Source organism: Salvia miltiorrhiza, chromosome 8 (genome assembly GCF_028751815.1).
Source record: "Salvia miltiorrhiza cultivar Shanhuang (shh) chromosome 8, IMPLAD_Smil_shh, whole genome shotgun sequence".
Classification (NCBI taxonomy): Eukaryota; Viridiplantae; Streptophyta; class Magnoliopsida; order Lamiales; family Lamiaceae; genus Salvia; species Salvia miltiorrhiza.
The window spans coordinates 24451099-24464327 of NC_080394.1; the positions used below are offsets into that span (position 1 = coordinate 24451099).

Below are 13229 nucleotides of genomic sequence, written 5' to 3' on the forward strand. Positions count from 1 at the left end.
TATTGTAGTCTTTAATAATTAAATTCAATGTAATGTGGTAAATTAATTTTATAAAGGAAAAATATAGACAACGTTCAAACTCAAACTAAATATTAAAAAAAAAGTCACCGGTTCGAACCGAACCCTGAACCGCCTATTTCGGGCCCAGCCCAGAACATTCTCCATACTCAGGTAGGCCGGGTACATTTCACCCCGATTATTCTCAGCCCATGGACAACCCTAGGGCAAGGTGCAGATCGGGTCAGTATGCAGGGTGCGGGCACAGGTGCGTGCCTGAGTTGGGTCACTATGCGCGGGTGTGGGTTTGGGCTGGGCTGGGCTGGTGGGTAGGGCGGCGTGTATAAATAATAAATAATGTTTATGTTGAGAATTACATCCAAGACCTCTTGTTTAAGATACTAGTGTCTTATCCATTGTACTATAATACTTTTTTACTTTCATTATAAACATTACTCCCTCCATCCCATTTGTATTGACACCTTACTTTTGGGCACGGAGATTAAGAAAACCTTTATTTATGAGTTAAGTAGATGGAGTGCTTTACTTTTGCCCACTTAGGAGTCTTTATTTTTGCTATTTTAATAAAGGGGCCAATACAATTGGGACAGCCCAAAATGGCAAATGGGCCAATACAAATCGGACGAAAGGAGTATTTATAAAGTTTTACCAAATAATAGGACAAAGTCTCTTCAAGATCGGGCAATGCCACTTCAAGTGAAGAAAAAGAGACACCGAATTATGCAAGTCAATCAACAACAGCTAAACCTTAAGATCACAGGCTTGATTTCATGGTTTTGATAACCAACATTCATTAACATAAAAAGTTACTAGTTATGGAAATGAAAGATAAATAAGAGCTAGTTGCAGCGAAAATCGAATACGGAATCGAACCCCAACCTCAACTCTGCCCCATCAGCACTAGTCAATCAATCTGGAAACATTTGAAAATATTTGGGTTGATTACTAATGTTCTCAGTGGAAATGCATTTTTTGAAACATTTCATATTTTCGTAAAGACAGTTTATCACATCATTCATAACGTAACTTAGAAGGTTTTAAAATAGAAGTACTTCTAAGTATGTAAAAGCATTTCATTTATTAGCGCACTATTGTCATACTCTTCTGTTACTCGCTTTGGTCTCAGACCTCTAGCCACCGAAGGATTGTTTCCTCTCATTATTGACCTTAGGACGCAACCCATGCATGCCGCATATTTGGAACGCATGCTCTGGAACACTTCCAGCCCAGCATCCTTATAACACATCATTCATTGTTATAACGCGATTGAGATTAATTGATCGAGCCACTAACATGGTGTACACAATTCTCAACTAATGTGTCAGGCTAAAAGAAAACCTCAGTTGATACATTTACGAGCTACAGGAAAGCGCACAAAAATATTTTATTGGATAAGCAGATTTGCATTTCATTTAAGTATTTAGAGCATATATAACTCAATAATACTTTTGTAAAGTAATTTCATCTTGATAGGCTAAACCTGAAGTTAAGACTTAACTCGTCTCGAAAAAGAAGTGCTAATCCTCTTGGTCAACCAAGGCCACATGAAATTTTTAATCTTAATAGGTCTCGTATAAGTAACCTTTAGTCAAAGTAAAAAGGCTATTAATTCTTGATTTATTACGCCTAGGTTTCCTCTATAGGATCTCTTGGTTCGTGGACAACTTGGTCATTCCCATAAGTCCTTCAAATCTGAGAGTCCTCGAAATAATGACAATGGGGCCTTGAATTAAGACTTGTCACATCATGTTGTGTTGAGCAGTGTGATCTATGACAGGTATGCACTAACAGGTGAATTTAAAAGCTTATTAAATATTTTCGAAAGATCTATTCAAGTAAACATGATATTAAGATGCAGAGATCTTGAGAACCCAACTTTGATACCAATTGTTGGTCCCAACCGAATACATATTGGTGTATGGGGGAGGAATGCACCAATTACAAATATTTTGTTGCTTATCAGAAAATAACTTAAGCAAGTATAACTGATGATATTATCAGCTAATGGTGACTTTGCTCATCTAAACCAAGAGTAAGATGACTGGTAGCCAAATAAAGCTTGTCTAACTTAGAGTGATCACATAGTAATCGTACTGACTGCTCGTAAATTGGCCAATTGGACTTATAACTGATGTTGTGCGAAATGTGGTGGTTAAGCTACACACGAATATGTGAAAATATTTAAGTGTTCAAGTTTCAGCTTAGTCAGCATTTAGTTCAATCAGCAAACTGAGTTTGCTGAAAAGAGTCAGCGGAAAGTAGGGTTTTCAGCTTGAGTTGAATTATGCAATGCTAAAAGTTTCATGGTGATGAATGACAATATAGGATACTTAATAAAAATATCGAAGATAAAACAAACAATAGTTTAACGTGGTTTGGAAATAATCCTACTACGTCCATGGGCCTGGGTTACAGGTAAATCTTCTAACTTTAGATTATTTTAGGTAAAGCTGCAAGTCAGCTTGACGATAAGTTATGTTATGCTCATCCATGGGCTATGCGGCCGAATCACTTAAATGTGATTTACTCGGTCGCTTCCTATTACAACTTCAACTTTTAGACTACGGACTTCTAGCTTACTTGCTTACAAATTCCCATCAACAACGCATATTTTTTACAAGGGGTGAGTGTTTGAAGGTGGGTTTGCAATTATGAACAAATTGTGAGTCTGTGACAATGAACAATATAAGGTTTTCAGTGTGTTCGAATCTAGGTGAATGATTAATAATGTAAATCACCTAGACACTAAGGGAATGTTTTGTAGAAAATCTCTGGGGAGTTCTCATCGTAATCCCAAAAGATGTCACTTAAACTATTATAGATTTTTTTTTTTCCAAAAAGTCGTTGAGTTTTTTAGAGTGATAAAGCTTTACTTGCTTTTGAATTTGATGTGCAGTATTTCTAGCGGTTAATTCAGTGAGAATGGCAAGGTATTTATATTTTCAGAAGTGAATAGTTTCGTAGGAGAGAACAACTTCAAAATTTGCTTAATTGTTCGTTGAAATCTTCCCATTTGACCCAAGGTATATAGATAGATAGATAGATAGATAGATAGATAGATAGATAGATAGATAGATAGAAATGATCCAATGAGAATGAAAAAATATGATGAAAAATGAGAATGAATCTGTAATTTTAGATTTTAAAATCCTATGGGTGAGATATTTATCTAGAAGGACAGAAATTTACTTGGTTTCGAATCCTAGAGGGAGCGAAAATTTTATCAATTAACTAAATACTGTTATTCAATACTATATACTGACTAACTCAACACTATATACTGACTTATTCAATATTCTCCACGAAAAATAGAATTTACACTATAATCTAGGGGTGGATCCAGGAATTGACATTAGGGTGGACTGAATTTGTTGAAGTATAGCGTCTGAAAGTAATTGTATGGGTTTCGGGGGCATGAGCCCCTGAGTCAATTTTTTTTAGCATTCTGTACAGTTTATTTTTATGTCCAAGGTAGAATTTTAATGGACTTAGGAGTAGAATTCATTCACTTACTATAATAAATAGTTGTTCATATTATATTCTATTAATTGAATACATTAAAAGCATATAAAGACCTACCTTTGTGCGTTGTTAAAAAAAATGTTTCATCGTCTAAAAAAATAAACTAATTTTTATAATTAATAGTTCATTATCTTACTTTAACTTGAAGATTGACTCAAATTTGATATTAAAAATTAACTAAAAAAGAAAAATGAAACAAAAATAACACAAATTCAACAAACTAATAAAACAAATCACTATAAAATATTAAGCAATTAATGTAGAAACTACAATTATTAAAACAATGTATTACATTCTCTCTTGTATTTCTTATATATATATATATATATATATATATTTATTTATTTATTTATTAAAAAAAACTCAATTAAAATTTAGGAGGGGCTTTAGCCCCCCTAGCCCCTGGATCCCACCCTGCTATAACCTATATATATATATGGAGAGGTTAACAACTACTTTATATATAAACAATTACTTTTGACAAATGTATTCACTTTAACGTCGCGCATGCAATGGTTAGTTAGTTAATCCTAGAATACAAAAATTTATTCTTTTACGTGGTCAGTTGTTTTCAAGAGAAAAGTGAATTCCCATGCAACAGAGTCTTGAGTTAGGTAACCTGCCCAATCCAATACCTAGAGAAAGCACTGCTGAATTCATCTATAAATGCATTGAGTTTTTGATCAACTTGTGCTCTCCACACTTAAACTCCATTAAGTCTTTCATCAGTTTACTAGCTACTTCCTCAATGGCTGCATTTTATTCTTTCAAAGCAGCCATCACTCTGGCAATCTCACTTGTCTTGGTAACAAGCTCCTCAGCTCAACTCTCCACTGATTTTTACTCAAAATCTTGCCCTAATCTCTTCAACACGGTCAAGTCCGCCGTTCATTCCGCCATCCAGAAAGAGGCTCGGATGGGCGCCTCCCTCCTTCGCCTTTTCTTCCACGACTGCTTTGTTAATGTAAGCTCACATTTTTTTCTTTAATTTGATTTGTAACAAAAAAAGTCACCCCCAAATTACTCCCACAACACAATGTCGAATGGATAATTATTACATATACAACATTGTTCTGGAGTGAGCTAGTGATATGTAACGAACACACAGCAATTTTTCAATTAAAAATGCGAACGTCGGTATCTACCTTGTTACAAAATATATAAAATACTTATGTCAGAAAACCAAAATAGAATTTATTTTTTAACAATTGACCGTATACCTGACATTGACCAATTATGGTTTGACTTGTTAGCAATCAACAGGCCCATTTTTTTTTTTTTTTGTGTTTCCTCTGTTTCTACGTAGCACCGTTATCTCATCACATCCCCTGTCATAATTTAGTTGGTATCTTTAGCAAGTGAGATGATGAGTAAGTAATTGTTGGATTATGATGAACACTACAGGGATGTGATGGATCAATCCTCCTGGACGACACGTCTTCGATGAGAGGAGAGAAAGGCGCGGTTCCTAATCGGAACTCGGCCAGAGGATTCGACGTGGTTGACGACATCAAGTCCGCCGTAGAGAAGGCTTGCCCTGCTGTCGTCTCCTGTGCTGATATCTTGGCTGTCGCTGCTCGCGACTCTGTTTCTATTGTGAGTTGTCATATATCATATACTACCATCTGCTTCAAATATAACTCTCTTTCTATCTCAGCTGGGAGGACCTAGCTGGAAGGTCAAACTTGGAAGACGCGACGCCAACACAGCTAGCCTTTCTGCTGCAAACAACGGCATTCCTCCTCCCACCTCCAATCTCAATGCCTTGATCTCTAGGTTTAACGCACTCGGTCTCTCCACTAAGGACTTGGTTGCTCTCTCTGGTTCGTCCCTTCTTTTCACTTACATCTTCAAAACAATCGCATGCAATAAACTTTTCTTTGTGGTTGTTGAAAAAAATACATAGGTTCTCACACGATTGGACAGGCAAGATGCACGAGCTTCAGAGCACGGATATACAACGAATCCAACTTAGACACTTCATTTGCAAGAACAAGGCAGGGCAATTGCCCCAGAGCTAGTGGCGCAGGCGACAACAATTTGGCGCCCTTGGATCTCCAGACGCCCACCAACTTCGACAACAACTATTTCAAGCACCTCGTCAACCGCCGCGGCCTCCTGCATTCCGACCAGCAGCTTTTCAACGGCGGATCCACGGACTCCACCGTCAAGGCGTACAGCGAGAATCCCGGGTCCTTCGCCTCCGATTTCGCTGCTGCGATGGTCCGGATGGGCGACATCAGCCCCCTCACCGGCTCCAATGGGGAGATAAGGAAGAACTGCAGGAGGAAGAACTAATTAATTCATTCCTCTATTGCAATGTGTTTCGAATAAGATGCCGCACACGCGTTTGTATGGTGATCTTAATTTCTCGAGTCATTTTTCGTGTTTGGGTTTTTATTGTGTTTTGTAATCTTTTCTTTAAATTTAGTCCAAGTCCTCCCTCAAGTGCTTTATAGGTGTGGTTTGTCGGATGGGATTCAATGTCTAAGAATTCTTTTTTTGTCACCATAGTCCATATCCTATTATTAAAATTTTATAAATTATACTTAATTATATTTAAAATTTTAAAAAATATATATCCTAAAGTTAGTTTTATGCACTCTAATAATGAATTACTATTAACTAATGAAAGTGAAAATTTTAAGTTATATATTCTAATTAGATAGAATAAACTAGTTAATAATTATCAAATTAAACTAAAACATATAATTATAGAAAAGAAAAAAAAAGTGGAACACCGGATATGGACCATATGGTTTATTGGATCTCAATTGGTTGTCTAATACTTTAAAATCTTATCATTAAAAAATACTACCTCCGTCCACCAAAGGGTGTCCTAAAAAAATGTGGCACGAGTTTTAAAAAAAATTGTGTTGTTTGTTAAGTGAGTGGAAAAAGGGGCCTGTAAATTAAGAAAAATGGAAAAAATTAAATAAGTTAGTGTGCGGAGAAAATGACCCACAAGTTATTATGAAAAATAGATTATGACATCTTTTCGTGGACGGATCAAAATGAAAAATTAGGATATATTTTCGTGGACGAAGAAAGTAATATATTGGAATGAGGTGGTCTTGCATGCCGATGAGACCAATCACGCTAAAGAATGTATATATAAATTATGTTAGAAATAAATGCAAAAACAATAGTGTGGCGCAGTGGAAACAACATTCCATTCATTGGTTAGGCTCGTGGGCTTGAATCCCACTACAAGCATTTTTTGTTTGTGTATAGGGGAAGAGCACGGGTTGGGTTGTGGGCTTGAGCACGGGTCGGGTAACAGGCTAGTTTAGGTTCGATTAGAAAAAAAAATTTAAATTAAATTTGTGAATTAAGAATGAAACTCATGACCTTTGATTTGAAAATTATAGTCTTATCCATTATATCACAAAATTATTGTAATTTATAATAAACTTTAACTTATAAAGTCGTTTACTTTTAAATAAACTTAATATTTGTTTTATATATATAGAACCCGTAAAAACCGAATTCCATCAAGAAGCAAAAGCAAATTTATAAAATGTAACTGCCACTATATATGTGCTTAATATAAGAAACAATATACTCGCGTGTAGAGGTGGCCACGGTTCGGTTCCCGGTTCGAATCGGAACCGGAACCGCCGGTTCCCGGTTCCAAAAACTGAAACCGGAACCGAACCGTGAACCGGCGGTTCCGGTTCCGGTTCGAACCGTTAGAACCGTCCATTTTTTTTTTTATGTAATTTTTATTATTTTATGTATTGTTGTGTAAAATTTAATGAAATTTGCTTTAATAAAATAAATGACACAAGAAAATATAAAGTTCATATACATTATTTTCTAAATTGAACTTATAATTCAAAGTTATACCTTACAACTCTTGTAAATAAAATTTACAAATTACAACATTTGAATGCTAAAATACAATTAAGGCAATTTAGTTTACAACTTTTAATTGGGGAAAAAAAGAAATAAAGGAAATAGAACTTGAGCTTAATTATAACATTTAAGTTATAATTGAGTTGCCTACGTATCCCGAAGGAATCAAAGTCCACGTAGTTCTCTTACCTTCGTCTTACCTTTGGTGACACCGCATAATCATGAAGTCTTCTACATGTCGAAGTCGAAGTCGTCGTCGAAGTTTTCGCCTTCGGTGCATTGAGATGACTCACTCGCATCGGTGGTATCGCCTTCGGTGGTGGATATGGGGTACTCCACAAACAAATCATCCCATTTGTTTTCTTGCTCTCTTGCTTTGGCTAATGTATGATCTTTGAGCAATAGTTGAGCTTCAAGATTAGCGATGCCATTTGGGATCTTCGTTCGTCGAGCATGTATTTTCTTTATTTTATTTTAGTAAATGATTTTCTTTATTTTCTTTATTTTTTCGGCTAATTTTTTATTTTCACATTTTTTATATTTTTTTCTTTTTTTCCAATTATTTCATCTTTTCTAAAAATATTACATTTATTCATATCAGTTGTTATATTTTTCTTACGACAATAATTATTTGACCAAATAACTAAAATTAGAAGGCGGTTCTAGGCACGGTTCCACGGTTCCCGATTCTAACCGTGGAACCTTCGGTTCACGGTTCCAAGGCGGTTCTGGCACGGTTCCAACCCGGTTCCCGGTTCCCGGTTCCGGTTCGGAACCGAGAACCGGCGGTTTGAGAAATTGGAACTGTAACCGAACCGGCCGAACACGGTTTCGGTTCCGGTTCGGAACCGTGTATCACGGTTCCGGTTCCAGAATCGTCCCGGACGGTCCGGTTTTCCGGTTCGGTTCCCGGTTCCGGTTTTTTTGGCCACCTCTACTCGCGTGGCCATTTTGAATAAGGAAATACAATAATATTTGGCCACTAATTAAAATACAAAATCTAGTCATTTAATACGTTTTAGGACTGTTTTGCCCTTAATTAGGGCGCACCGAATTTAGGTTTGCGCGTGGGTTAGGCACACATGGCATTATTAGTGCCAAAAGTACCGACAGAAAAAAAAAAATCAAGTAAATTGCTACACTTGGCATTATTAGTGTCAATAATATCATGCACGAATGGTACTAGTGACCATATTAGTGCAAATAGTGTCATATACTTGTGCTGATACACTCTCTTGTCTTATATAGATGAGTACACTTATATATCCATTTTGAACACTTCCCCGTAGGGTTTGGATTATCCATTTAGGGTTTAGATTACCAATTAGAGTTTAGATTATCCATTTAGGGTGTTGCACGAATGATACTTATGACCATATTAGTGTCATTAGTGCCATATACTCTCTCTTATGTAGTGCTGCACGAATGATACTTATCGTCATATTAGTGCCAGTAGTGCTATATACTCTCTCTTATGGTCACTAGTACCATTCGTGCATGGCACTAATAGTGCCAAAATTATGAATTTACTTAGATTTTTTTTTTTTGGTTGATACTTTTGACACTAATATTGTCATATGTGCCCTAACCCGCGCACAAACCCGAATTCGATCCGCCCTAATTAAGGGCAAATTAATAGTCTTAAAACGTAAAAAATGGTCAGATTTTATATTTTTTCAATTGGTGACCAAATATTGTGTTTCATTCTTCAAAATGGCTATTTAAAAAGCGCTGTCTTAATATAATGTTGTACCATAAATAATAATTCATTAGCATCATATAGACAACATATTAATTAGCAAGACACTTCAATAGTATATTTTTATATGTATTGGAGACAATATCATAATCAAGACTTGTTTTTATTAAGATATACTATATATTATAATAAATTCTAGATATCGGAGATAATATTATATCATGGCATATCTATTAAAATTAAGGGTAAATATCATGAAAACCCCTGAACTATACCCATTTTATCAAAAATACCCCGAAACTTTCGAAATGTTCTCTAAACCCTCAAACTATCAGGTTTTTATCAAATATATCCTGCATTTATTTTTTGGTTACCAAAAACGTGATGTGGCTCGCCGGATGCCACAATGTAATTTATATTATATTTTGTTTAAATGACATGAAAAAAACGACTTCGTTTCGTACCATATTCTACCGCGTTTATCCCTAATTCTAGGTTATTAGCATGAATTTCAAACACGATAGGAGTCAATTTTAAATTTCAGAGTGAATTTTTTTTAAATAATATGGTACGAAATGACGTCGTTTTTGTCATTGCATTTTAAAAAAACTAAATATAAATTACATTGTGGCATCCGGCGAGCCACATCACGTTTTTGGTGATCGGAAAATAAATGCGGGATATATTTGATAAAAATCTGATAGTTTGAGGGTTTAGAGAACATTTTGAAAGTTTCAGGGTATTTTTGATAAAGTGGGTATACTTCAGGGGTTTTTATGATATTTACCCTAAAATGAATATAATAAAATATGAATAAGTTATTGGAAATAAAACAATTAATACTTTCATTACAAGGGCATAAAAAAAATACTTTCATTACAACAGCCTGGAAAAATGTTGCTCTATATTTCTCGGCGTGTATCAAAATCTAGACTTTTGAGTGAAACTTAGCCAGAAAAATAAATTTCAGATTTAATCTTTTATCTATAGTGTTTGTATAACAGAACAGGACTATTAAAAGACAAGTGACAATTTCACAATAATCAAAATATATAATATTGTTTCGATAAGTCAAAGCCATGTATCACATGCATATATATATTCCTAAAATATGCATGAATACTTTCCAAATTCATCAACTATCATATTCTCAATCAATAATATATCCAGTATTAAATGTTGTTTCTCAAATAAAATAATGTAATATATATTACAAATCCATTGCATATTATTATGAATATATTTATTAAATCTACCACTCAAGATGCCTATATATAATATGACAGACGGTAAAGACGTATTAACTGTACCTCTTAAAATTCATCAATGGGAAATCTTCAGAAACATTTCACACTTGCGTTCGTCCTTTTAGCTCTCACGACAGGTAAATTGAAAACAATTCTTTGAAAAATAAAATCATTCTAAATATATAGAACCTACTAGTGAAAATACATACAACGAGAGAAATAATAGGATAAATTACACTTTTAATACTCAAGTTTCGATCAATTTTACGATTTAGATCATTATTTCACGATTGACACATCGTCACCAAAAAGAATGAATCGATTTTGAAATCGAAATAGATTTTTTCTCGTAAAAAAGATTGAGCTGACGGTCGAAATTCTACGTGGATTTCGCAAGATACTCCTGTAAAAAAGTAGTTCACCATCATACGATCTATTTATTTCTTTATTTATTTGTGTAATTTATCAAAAAAAAAAAATAGTCATATCATATTTAAGGACACTATCCCACTATAGATTATCCTTGATATATTAACTTGTTTATCTATTCTATCACATGGTGGGACCCTATCTCCACTCACGATACAATTAATTATCATTATTAATATTATCTTTATGGTTGGACCATTTCTCTACTCATAACATACTTAACTTTTATTAAAATCGGTGTCATTCCCTCCTAGAAAAATGGGAGCATTACTTGCATAATTTGATCGAAATTGTGGATTTAAAAGTGTAATTTTTAAAAATTTAATGAGTGCAATTAATGTAAGCGGCAAGCAGGGTTGTGGTATGAAGGAGAAGGGCGGACGTGCGTGTATGCAATACCATACGCGAGCTGCGAGAAGGATCGGCCAGCATCATGCACCAACATCTGCAGAAGTGGGCTCTATTTCCCGCCATATCTCCTCATCAGCAGCTATTGCGATGCCACTTATAAAATAAACCATTGGGAGTATTTCTGTAAATGCTTATGGCAGTGCGACGCCGCCACTGCCACTGCTAATGCTCGCCCTCCCCTCTCAATTGTCAAATAATATATATGCATGTCTCCTTAATTAATCATATATCAACACTTGTTTCTCTCTTTCTTTTTCATCCAAGAGCTTCTTAATTTGATGCTACAACCATACAATGATCACACAACAACATATATTGTTTATTTATAAAGTTGAAACAGATGACGCATCAGTATATTTGGTCAAGTACGCGCGTACAGCATCTTGGAAAATTAAAGGATGAGTAAATTAAGGTCATATGTATACAAAATTTAAAAATTAAAAGAAGAATGAAAATATTTATTTTTTCGTCTTTTTTTTGTACCAATTCATGCCAATTTTAAGTGCTAGCTAGTTTTATTTTGACAAATGGTGGGACGAGATGGTTCGAATTTATCATTTCATATCATGTATCAACAATAGACCTTAGGACAAACAATGTAAAATGGAATATTTGTACCATTCGTCTCATGTGCTTGTACGATAGAAAATTGAAATAACATGTAACACTAATTTGAAAAATAGCACAAATTCGAAACAATATTTTATATATTCATCTACTTCATTTTACAACAAAATTCATGCTACAAATACAAGTACAATTCTCACAAAATAACACAAATTAAAATGAAATCACACAACATTATCCGTCGGTATAGCGTCAACATGTGACTTGGACATAATAACCTCAAAAAATGGCTCATCGCCCAAGAACGCGCGACAACAACGTCCATTAACTTCTACAGAACTTGGCGCACTCGGTACGAAATGAAAAAATTTTGTATCATTCGTGCCGCACATATTTCAGACTGATCCCCACTGTTCCAAGAATGGACATGGTACTAGTGGGTATATTTGGACCATTTATTCATCCAGCTGACATAATAGATATTGGTAAGTATGAAACGAATTCATACGATTCTGTTTCCTAATTTCTTAGATTTGAATTTGCATCTCATAACTCTCGTAAATGTACGTAACTCTTTGAACTCATATTTCATCGGATTCTGCATAAAATGATAATGTTGGTGGAGGTGATGAAGAAAATCGGAGAAGAGGCCATCGGGGATAAAAAGAAAGAGAAAGTGAGAACAAATATAACAGAACATGTGTTTTCTTTTTGTACACAAAACAAAGAAGGGCATGGTAATTTTGTCTGAAGCAGTTAAAATTGACTACAATTTATTGAAATAATGTTGGGTGAACAACTATTGATTTTCACTATCTAGTGGATATTTCTCACCATTAACACATTATTTATTATAGCAGTTTATATTTGATTTTTAGATATTTTATAAATTTAATCTAGTTTTGATAATAATAGTATTACAATACTTGTTTGGAATATAAACGAGTATATAAAATTTATAGGGGTCCAACATTAATCGACATAACTACATGAAATTATTTCAATTTTTAATCGTTCCTTATTAACATTATATATTTGTTATTAACAATTTTTAAAGTGTTTATTTAAAATGGTTCAAATATTATTGTAACAACTTATATTTATAAATTTAAGGTGGTTAAGTTAATTAGCTGACATTACTACATGAATTTGAGTTGAAAACAAGTAAAATCACTTTTCGAGTTTAGGACGGATATGATCAGACATTGATCTAATGGATCAAGGTGGTAAGACTCTATAACTTTAATATTTTGATTCATCGACGTGCCCTGTCGTGATAAAAACAATTTTGGGTAATTTAATCTTAGCCAGATATTAAGTTATTTTTAGTTTTTCGATTGAAACTCGGAGTGATATAATTTAGAGGGTTGTTGGCTGAGCTTATAAGCTCTTTAAAACAACTTTTAAGCTGTTTAGGAGCTTATAAGCTTCTTCAATGTGTTTGGCAAAATAAGCTCCTAAAGAACTTATAAACTCTA

At 34.4% G+C, this 13229-nt stretch overlaps 1 protein-coding gene across 1 annotated transcript; it reads left to right on the forward strand.

Annotated features, from left to right (window-relative positions):
• Positions 1–4215: 4215 nt before the first annotated feature.
• LOC130997164 (peroxidase P7-like) lies at positions 4216–6210 on the forward strand. The gene is made up of 4 exons (XM_057922424.1): positions 4216–4504; positions 4945–5136; positions 5198–5363; positions 5447–6210. The coding sequence occupies exons 1-4, from the start codon at positions 4289–4291 to the stop codon at positions 5836–5838; spliced, it is 966 nt and encodes a 321-aa protein (XP_057778407.1). The 5' UTR covers positions 4216–4288; the 3' UTR covers positions 5839–6210.
• Positions 6211–13229: the final 7019 nt, after the last annotated feature.

What these genes read in the sequence shown, in the direction of transcription:
- LOC130997164 (XM_057922424.1), top strand. Translation starts at nt 4,289, where the DNA reads ATGGCTGCATTTTATTCTTTCAAAGCAGCCATCACTCTGGCAATCTCA. An exon ending in CTCGCGACTCTGTTTCTATT is followed by an intron (nt 5,137 to 5,197) that starts GTGAGTTGTCAT and finishes TTTCTATCTCAG; the next exon opens with CTGGGAGGACCTAGCTGGAA. An exon ending in GGACTTGGTTGCTCTCTCTG is followed by an intron (nt 5,364 to 5,446) that starts GTTCGTCCCTTC and finishes AAAAATACATAG; the next exon opens with GTTCTCACACGATTGGACAG.